Raw genomic sequence first — 10,556 nt, 5'->3', positions numbered from 1 at the left:
ATCATCATCATCATCATCATCATCATCATCATCATCATCATCATCATCATCATCATCATCATTATTAATAATAATAACTTCCAGAATGCTCCAACACTGGAAGTTTTTAAGAAGAAACTGGACAGCCATTTGTCCGAAATGGTATAGGGTTTCCTGCCTGAGCAGGGGGTTGGACTAGATGACCTCCAAGGTCCCTTCCAACTTTATCATCATCATCATCATCATCATTAATAATAACTTCCAGAATGCTCCAACACTGGAAGTTTTTAAGAAGAAACTGGACAGCCATTTGTCCGAAATGGTATAGGGTTTCCTGCCTGAGCAGGGGGTTGGACTAGATGACCTTCAAGGTCCCTTCCAACTTTATCATCATCATCATCATCATCATCATCATCATCATTATTAATAACTTCCAGAATGCTCCAACACTGGAAGTTTTTAAGAAGAAACTGGACAGCCATTTGTCCGAAATGGTATAGGGTTTCCTGCCTGAGCAGGGGGTTGGACTAGATGACCTCCAAGGTCCCTTCTAACTTTATCATCATCATCATCATCATCATCATCATCATCATCATCATCATCATCATCATCATCATCATCATTATTATTATTATTATTATTAGTATTATTAGTATTATTAGTATTATTAGTATTATTATTATTATAGAGGAAGTGCAGCTATAGAAGAAAGAGACAATAGCTATGGTTTGGGGAAAGAATTTCTGGGAGCTATCCTTCAGCAACTTCTGGAGGACTACCAGTTCCCTATCTGGCCTTCTTTCAGGGATCTCCATGGATCAAAAATCAGAGGTTAATTGTTGAAATAGAACTGACATTGTCTGAATCCCACCACTTGGATTATATGTCAATAATAAATAGGACCCACAACACTTCTCCAGAAGTGCTGGCTCAGAAAGATATGAAGTACTTCTGAATGTACAGAATAAGAATGGACAAACCCGTTTCTAAGGTCTCTGGAGTAGGTGGGCTAAAACTTTTGATGGAGGGTGTTTAAAGACAAACCTCTAAAGGCCCAAAACTCCATTTCAACCCCAAAGAGCTCTGAATTCCCCTGTCCCCAGACCAGAGTGGTTTTTCCCATTTCTCAGAAACATTAAAAAAAATGAAGTGATCAGCCAAAGCCTTGAATCTCTTTTCTGATAAACACCAGCCGCTGCCACCTACCATTCAGCAAAGATCTGGGAAAACTCAAGGGAGCTGTTTGCCACAGGTGAAATGAAGTAGAAGAGGATGTTGGAAAGTCCAGCAGAGTCAATGTACTGATAGAGACACTCCAAAAGATCATAGATCACTCCAGAGGGGTAGCAAGGGACCAGCACATTTCCTCCATTTCGAACTGTAAGAGCTTAACAAAGACACAAGGCAATAAAAATATAAGATATACAGTTCCAATAGTGTCCAACTAAGTAAACTCACAAACATGGCATAATGGCGGCAGCTGTCCCTGTGGTTTCTCCTCAACGTGAAGATACTGAAAGATATTGTCTCTGAACACAGAGGTTTCATTAAATGGCAATAAAGCAAACAAGCATTGGCAGACTCCTCTGAATTTAGAAAAGACAGTTATGTCCACAATTATTAATTTGAAACCCCTTTGCATACATATTCCATGCATTGGGTAAAGTGCTCTCTTTTCTATGAACAGAACTAGTGCTTCATGCTGGTCCATTTCACTAATAATAGTAGAGTTTTGTATTCATTTTTTTTTGCTTTATATATTAGTAATCCTGAAAAATGCATTTTTCCAACATTTTCCCAGCTGCTCAGATGTTTCAGAAACTTTTTATGTCTTCATCCCTCTTCTATATATTCTATGTGTGGCTACTCCCAAGTCTGTATAAACTAATATTTGTTTGAAATGGTATAGGGCAGGGGTAGGCAACCTTGGCTCTTTTATGACTCTTGGACTTCAACTCCCAGAATTCCTGAGCCAGCATGGCTGGCTCAGGAATTCTGGGAGTTGAAGTCCACGAGTCATAAAAGAGCTAAGGTTGCCTACCCCTGGTATAGGGTCTCCTGCTTGAGCAGGGGATTGGGACTAAAAGACCTCCGACGTCCCTTCCAACTCTGTTAGTCTCTTATATTTTCTGTTTAAGGTTATCTCTTTGTTTATGAATTAATTTAAGTATCTAATTTTTCTCTTCAAAACTAGGGTTCCCTTGGAGAAGTCACAATTAAAACTGAGAATCTAACATTTTTTTCCTGTAAAAGGTATAGAAAACAGTATAGGTAATACAGCTGGATAGTAAAAGCTAAGTTATAAATCAGCAGTTGCTGACTTTTGCTGCCAATGGGAGCATAAAGGAATTTTGAGAGTATGTTATAGATATTATTATGGCTGTCATGGGAAGCAGGATCAGGCATAAAATACCCCATGGCGGGTACACTTCCAGAGAAAGCAATGGGCAATTATTTTCATTTTTCAGGATGCCTCCAATATAAATAAAGATTGTGCTTGAGTTTGATGGTCTTGCTTTGCAGCTTGTTAGCTTCTCATTTACTTTTTTTCCAATTAATTTAAAAAAAAATAGAATCAAGTGGGTTCATGGAGTCCATCACATGCCTAGGGAAATGCCTTGTGGGCCCTAGACTGGGTACTCAAGATTGTAAGTCAATATATATAAAAGATCTGGAAAAATAGTTTTTAACATGGGGCTATTTCTTTGCTCAGTGTAACTCGGAGTAATAGGTGGCAGCCTTTTTAGTGAAGAAATCTTTTGGCTTTAGAGAAAGTGAACCTATCCAAGATTCTCCAGGACAGGACGGGTATATAAGGGGTCTTCCTATTCCAATTTAAACTTGCTGAAATAATAATCCAAGTGTTGGTGCATTCTTGCTTCCACAGGTATTCTTTGGCTTCAACTTCTGGCTCTGGTTTATTTCTTAGGTAAGACTTACTGTTTTGTCCTTTGATTTCTAATTCCCACCTCCTGACTGACTGCAGATTATTGCTATGTCCTAACCTGACAATGTAGAGATGCAATCTCAGCGCTATTCTTTCAGTGTCTCTGGCACTGTGCAAGCTCAGTGTCCCTCGAAATAGACAAAGGGGAGACACAACTATTCTTGATCATCTCTGGAACATAAGTGTAATGGCATGAGGGAAGGACCTCTGTTAATATATGTGGGAGATGGTGGTGGAAGAGATGTACTTTCACATTTGCAAGATTGATGTCAGCCTTACAGGGTAGACCAGACTGGAAACCAAACCAGATGAGATAATCCTATTTTATTATATAGCTCCATTAACCGAATCTTGTAAGTCTGAAAGTACATCTCTCCCCTGCCTGCCCCCACCTTCTTTACAGCCCAAGAAAGTGGGGAGGGTCTCTTCTGGGCTTCTTGTCCCAGCCACATTCCTGTTGTGGGTTCAGCTGCTTTTTATCTGAGCATTCCCTTAGCTGCTTCTCTTTGCCTTTTCCAGATACCATTACAACCAGTGATCTAGTGCTTCTTATCACCCTTATCAAGTTTAGGCATCTTTTAGCTTCTTAAAATTAGTATCCACACTAGTATCCAAATTAATATCAAAGTAAAAAAAAACATTATAGATGGATCACAACTGGATTAAGTTTTACCTCTCCTCTTCTGGGATTTAATTTCTCTGACCTTTAAATATGTAGGAACGTACTGATACTCTATTTTTTTTGTCCATCAAAACAGTTATATTCTGAGAGTAAAACAAGAATCACGTACTGCAGCCTGGTGTTATGCTTGAATCAAGGTAGATTAGCTGCTATCAACAATACTGGACTTATGAGGTAGTTCTGGACTTATGAGTCTGCTATTATGGTCATAAGTCATGAATGTTGTAAAGCAGGTCATCACCAACCCAATTTTACAACATTTTTTCCAGAGGTTGTTAAATGACTCATCATGGGCGTTAAGTGAATCTGCAGTCATTGAGTGAACCCATTGTTCGCTATGTTTGCATAAAACTTGTTCTTTGGCAAAAACGTCATAAATCATGGTCATGTGCTTGCAGGATGCTGCAAATGATGGTAAATGTGGGCTGGTTGCTGAGCGCCTGAAATGCGATTACATGACTGGGAGGGGGCTGTTGAAACTTTGGAACTATGTTTTTTTTGGGGGGGGGGTCCCTAAGCAACTGGTCCCTAAGCAACTGGTCGTAAGTTAACAGTTTTTGGCATTACATTTCTGGGCTGCAAAAATCTAAATGACCACTAGATGGCAAATTAGCTCAACTCAACCCACCCCCAGAGGTCTCCTGATCAATTGGGCCACATAGTCAGGATCTGAAATCTCTCGCATTTCAAGAATCTTGCTCCATGGCACAGCTTTACAGGTGGCCCTGGGCTCTCTGGTCAATGGGAGGAAAGAACACAGAATAACAGGGTTGGACGAGACCTTGAGGTCTTGTAGTCCAACCCCCTGCTCAAGCAGGAGACCCTACAACATTCCAGACAACAGGGTTTCCAATATCCTTTTGAAAACCTCTAATGCTGGAACACCCACAACTTCCGGAAGTGAGCCGTTCCACTGGTTAATTGTTCTCACTGTCAGGAAATTTCTCCTTAAATCTAGGTTAGATCTCTCTTTAATGATCAGGTACTCTGGAGAATAAGCTGACCCTTCTTCTCTGTGACAGTCCCTCAAGTACCGGAAGACTGCTATCACATCATGCTTCGTCCTTCTTTTCAATAGACTAGACATACTTAAGGCTTGGACAGAGAAAATGGGATGAGATCCTGGGACTGCCTGAGAGAGAAACAGGAAGTAACTTAGAGGGCTGCTCTCTGTTGGAAAAGAACAGCAAGCCAGCAAAATCTCTCTGCAAGACAACGGGAGGGAGGGATGGAATCAGCCAGATAGAAAAGAGGGGGAAGCCAATAAGAACAAGACTGAAGCAAAGACAGTGTTCTGATGAGCAAAGAGAGAAAAGCAAAAGAAAAGCAGGGTTAGGACGGATCTTGCTGTGATGTTTTCCTTGCTTCTATCATCCTATACATCAGTGGTGGCAAACCTATGGCATGCGTGAGCCCTCTCTGTGGGCACGCGGGCCATCGCCCCAGCCCCGCCTCCCCCCGGGGGCCCCCTCCTCACCAGAAGCCCCCCTGGAGGAGAGTTGCTGCCTGCATGGAGCAGCGCAGCCAAGGACATAGCCAGGCAGCAGGGACAAGACTCCGCCCTCGTGCTCATAGCGTGCAGATGATGCTGCGGGGTGTGGGCGGAGGCGTGGCTGCCATGGCGCTGCAGGGTTGCCTGGGCGATCTGCGGCGGGCCATGGAGGCAGTACGTGGTCCTGCGGGCAGGCGGGGCAGGGGGCGGGCAGGGGCGGAGCAGGGGCAGGTTTTGGGGCACTCGGTGTCTAAAAGTTTCGCCATCACTGCTATACATAATTCTTCAAGTTCATTGCATATTGGGGTTTTAAAAAAACTGCCAGCTAAGTGATTACTTCACACCTTGGATTAAGAGTCTAGATTTTATAAAAAGTACTAAGTGTTTGATGGCATTCTATGATATTTATTTTCTTCCTTTCTCACTTGCTTGCTATGAAGACTTTAGAATTGCATCCCTTTAGGCCAGGGGTAGGCAACCTTGGCTCTTTTTTATGACTCATGGGCCTGATTTAGGCTAATAAACTCATCCTTATGCACTGCTTTCACTAAGACCCTAATTAACACCTATCGCCAGGAGAGGGCAGCAGAATTCCAGAAAGCTATTTTGACTAAAAGAAGCACAAGTCAGGAAACAAATCCTGGTATTGCAACGTACAGGCACACATACACATACACATACACGCATACAGTACATATCCTTCAAAGGACAAAAACTGTAGGATGGATTAAACTCTGCAAGTGTCATCATGCTGACTTTCCAGCAACTGCAGCCCAAACATGTAAAATAATTAGTAACTCATACAAGGGAAGGTTTGTTGAGTTCCTGGAATGAAATATTTCTCATAGCTAGCAGGAAGGTAGAGCCCAGGGCTCCTTTGGACTGTCATCATCATTGCTCATGAGCTCAATGGAGAATATAGTTTGACAGTGTCAAACATCAGAAAGGGCTATGTTGGCAAAAGTTGCTCCGAAATATGTAACTGGAAAATAGTTGAGATGATGTCAAAATTCTATAGAAAACAACATAATCCTGATTATAGCCATGGATCAATCAAAAAGCAAAGAACATCCTAGATGAGAAACAAATAAATGAGGAAAGTAATCTAATGCACATTTATGCATTATAGCAGAGGTTACCAATCTTTCTTGCTTGGTGGACTGGAAGGAAAGGGAGGGGGAAGCATTTTATGTGCAAGTGCATGTGCACGCGCATGGGGCCGCGATCATCCGTGTGACACAAACGGGGCGGGGCTAGTGCTTGCGTGATACTCGCTAGCCCTGCCCCGTTCTTGTGCACAGCGTCCTGTTTCTGCGCCCTGAGGTGCGGTGTTGGCCCTTTTGCGCCACACGGTGTCGCAGCATCCTGTTTCTGCGGCACGCAACGTGGTGGCGTCACGTTTTTGTGCCCCGTGGTGCGGCAGCATGCCATTTTTGCACCCTGCGGCGCTAACGCAAGTGGGTGGGTACGTGCACATGTGCGTGCACTGGCCAGGCTGTCCCGCGGCCCAGTGGCCAGCAGCCCATGGGCCATGGGCCACAGGTTGGGGACCTCCGCATTATAGGGTAAAGGATATAAGACTCTCCATAAGGAATTCAATCACAGGTAAGCATCTGAGAACATGCATAAGGACCTGGACAGTGCATAGCCTATTCAGTCTCTTCAGAGTGGAGCTGGACTGAGAACTGGAGCTACAACAGTTTGGTGTAGTGGTAAAGGTGCTGGACTAGAAATCAGGAGATTGTGAGTTCTAGTTCCGATTTAAGTAGAGCTGGCTGGGTGAGTTGGGACCAATCAGTCTCTCTCAGCCCAATTCACCTCACAGGGTTATTGTTGGGCAGAAAATAGGAGGGAAGAAGTATCATGTAGATATCACCTGGAGTTGTATAAGGTGAGATAATAACAATTACAATTAATATAAAAGTCGACAAAGCTTAGCCAGCTGAAAGTGAACAGAAACACACCTGAACTAAGTAGGATATGGCACTCTTCCCACTTAGAAGATCTAATTATATTTATTTTTATTTTAATAACTTTATTTTCTTGCAAGTTGCTGTGACACCATTTGATAAAACAGGTTATAAAACTGGGCAAATAAAATGCTTCTCCCCTCCCGATCACATGGACTATTTCAGGCAAACTGGAAAATTATACTGTTTGCACCCATGACATTGTACAGCTCAACAATTATCAGTTTTGCTGACAGTGAAAATTAATTTGCTAGCTAGTTCTAAATTTGTAATCACAGCTGTGGTGATACCTATCTATAAACCAAAAGAAAGGAAAAAAAAGAAAAGAAGTTCATACCAATTTTATAAATGGAAATTATAGGGAATTGTTGATACGTTTGGTTGTCCTTGCCAAGGGTTGTAACAATCAGCAGAGAATACAATTACTTTATGTAAATGGAGACAAGGGTCCATAATAAAAATAACTCAAAAGCCATTGCTTAAATAAAGAAAAAATAAAACGCCAGTCTGGACTATGGATGCTGTGCATAATAATTAATACCATTAGAAGAAACATGAATTAATTAAAAAGACATACCTTCATATGCACACACATATAATATCAGTCCCTTAAATGAAAATCCAAGAACAAACTCCAAAATAGACTTAAGAATGTTTAATATAATTGAAATGATGAGATTCACGTATTTTAAATTCTGTTTCAATTACAGCCCCCTTTCCACACTGGGGAAGGAGAGATTACTTTGTTTCAACAAAGCATTTTATCCTGGGCAGTCTCCGCTACAGTACCCTGCTGCTTCCACCCAAATTTTATTGCTACCTATATCTATTTTTACCTCCTACCTAAACCATAATGGCAGAGGATGAGCATAATAGCAGAAATAAAAACCAACCCCTAACACAAGAAATCAATCCAAATTCTAGTGGGGAAATATGCCCTTTAAAAAATCTTCCTCTCTAAGGCTACTGAAGTTCCCTCCGTTCTTGACTGCTGAGGGTTCATAAAGAAATAAACCACTGCAGCGACCAGGTCTCTACCCAACAACAACCCAACCCTTCCCTTCCCCATCCCTTCCCCATCCCCATCTCTTCCCTTCCCTTCCCTTCCCCATCCCTTCCCTGTATGTTTCAAATGTACATAGCTCCTCTGGAAAGTTGCTGCAAGTGAAATTCCATCTCCTTCCCCAAACCTTGAACTTTTCAGAAAAAGTAAGGATGGGGAATGAGTTGTCTGAGTGCTTTGGAACCATTTTGGAGTCTAAAGTCCTATCCTCAACATATTCTTGGGAGCAAAATCAGTATCAATGGCAGATTTGGAGCAACTGTCCCTTCTCAGGATCACTCATGCTTTGTCACCTTGCATGCAGGTTATTGCAATGTCATCTACCTGGGGTTGCCCTTGAAGACCACTCAGAACCTCCAGCTGACCCCGAAGAGCACCAGCGTTGACAGTTATAGTTGTGCCTTGGTATTGCGCCTCTTTGAGTTTCTGGCTACAACTGTAAGATCGGGTCGTCACCCCAAAAACATTTCATGGCACAAGGCCTGGATAGCCGAGAATCACCCTTTCTGTCATTGTTTTTGACTGTCTCATAAGATCGGATAAATGGACTCACTTTGCGTTCCATCAATCTAATAATGCCATCTGATGGAGCCTAAGAAGCAGGCCTTTTGTCACGATATCTGCCCTTTGGAATAGCATCTTCCTAGAACAATGTTTTTCAACCTTGGCAACTATAAGAAAGGTAGCCTTCAACTCCCAGAATTCCTTAGCCAGCATGCCAGCAAAAAAATGGCAGGAGACCTGTGCTTTTGCATTGGAGACAGCAAAATAGAAGGTGATTCTCTGTTATCCTGCTTATCAGTTTCCAAGAGACATGTGTCTGGTTACTGCAGAAATATGAACTGCTCTGATTTTGCAGAAAGATTTTTTTAAAAGGAGCACAGAGTAATCAAAAACCACTAAACCTTTCTCCATCTTTTCCTACCCCATAGCAGAGAGACAAAAGATTGTGTAGCAATTAAACCAGAAGACAAATCCACAAGCAGACGTACAAACTCAGAATGCTGAATTTTTATAAAGCCAAATCCCTGATCCATCTAGCTTAGCACTCACTACTCTGGCAGTTTTCCCAATACATTTTTAGATCATTGTCCTCAGTCTTAACTGAATCTAGGACATTTTCCATGCAACCTGTGAAGTGCACTATTAAATTACAGCCTCCCAGATTTCTTGCTCTTAAGCCAGAAGCTGGGAAAAAGAACAGGAATTAATCCCATATTATGCAGAGGTGCTGCATGAAGACCAGCCTCCAGAACTGCAGGCGCATGGCCAATGTTAATCAAAGACAGACTGCATTTCTGGATTTGGGGTCATGTCCCCTTTTGCTTCTGCTGATTGTTCAGTGATCAAGCGTAGGAAAAGGGATAACTGGCAAAGGGAAATAATGCTTCCAAAGAATGCAAATGGATTTTAAGTTAGCAAAACAGAAGATGGCGTAAGATTGCATCTTATGATTAATGATTGTAACAATGACTTATGATCTATCACTTGTCACTTTGTTGTTGTATGTATGTACACTGAGAACTTATGCACCAGAAACGAATTCCTTGTGTGTCCAATCACACTTGGCCAATAAAGAATCCTATCCTATGCTATCCTGTCCTGTCCTGTCCTAACCTAACCTACCCTGAGATTCTCTATAGAGCTCCATCAAAACAGAATTTACTGGCAGCAATGTTGCTAATATTTAGCGGAGAACAAAGAGGAGCAAATAACTTAATCTCATTATGCCAGATCCAAAATAATTTTCCCCTCCCACAAAGTACAATTTTCATTTCTTGCTAATTATATTTGTGAGAGAGACAAAGGTGACCTGTAAAAATACCATCTGACCTATGCCATAGAAGGAGAGAAGAAGCAGTCACTTGGATTGATTAAATGAGCCTTAGAGATATTTCCTATATACTGCGTATATTTCCCGAGCCAGAATTCAAAGCACGCAAAACCACTGCCCAGCCACCTACCAAGATTACTGCAGAATTCGCCCACCATTCCATCTGGATTGGCTGTGGGAATCTGGGTGAGTCCAGTCAGGATGAGAACATCACTGTTTTTAAGAGAAGCCTGGTCCATGGGCTGAAAGGAAAATTTGAGAAAAATCATTTATGTAATAAATGGGAAGTGCTATCCATCTTAAACAGTGGCTCTCTAGAAGGCAAAGAAAAAGACAGAAATACAATAAATAGAATCAGTTAAACCTGGCAAGGGCCATTAAAAATTGCTCCAATGACATATACATGCACATACCAGCCTATGCTAACATCCAGGCCCCAACGCCTGAGGTAAAGCCAGGTCTTCATAGCCTTCCAGAAGGCTAATGGGGTCAGGATCATCCAACTTTTGGAGGGGGGCACCAAGACAGAGAATACATGCTTCTAGGTCTCATCAGGTGATATTGTTTCACCGAAGTGACCTAAAGCATG

General features: G+C 42.0%; 1 protein-coding gene across 1 annotated transcript in view; it reads right to left on the bottom strand.

Moving 5' to 3' along the window:
- INTS9 (integrator complex subunit 9) overlaps positions 1-10,556 on the bottom strand; it is a 65,323-nt gene that overhangs the window by 16,426 nt on the left and 38,341 nt on the right. The window contains exons 9-10 of the mRNA XM_015812983.1: positions 10,098-10,209; positions 1,186-1,366 (exon numbers count right to left, since the gene is read on the bottom strand). Of these exons, the coding sequence (XP_015668469.1) occupies positions 1,186-1,366; positions 10,098-10,209 (293 nt within the window). The remainder of the gene's footprint in view (positions 1-1,185; positions 1,367-10,097; positions 10,210-10,556) is intronic.

Source organism: Protobothrops mucrosquamatus, unplaced genomic scaffold, assembly GCF_001527695.2.
Source record: "Protobothrops mucrosquamatus isolate PMUCROS unplaced genomic scaffold, P.Mucros_1.0 scaffold125, whole genome shotgun sequence".
In the NCBI taxonomy this organism is placed as follows: domain Eukaryota; kingdom Metazoa; phylum Chordata; class Lepidosauria; order Squamata; family Viperidae; genus Protobothrops; species Protobothrops mucrosquamatus.
This window is presented reverse-complemented; position numbering and strand designations above follow the sequence as displayed.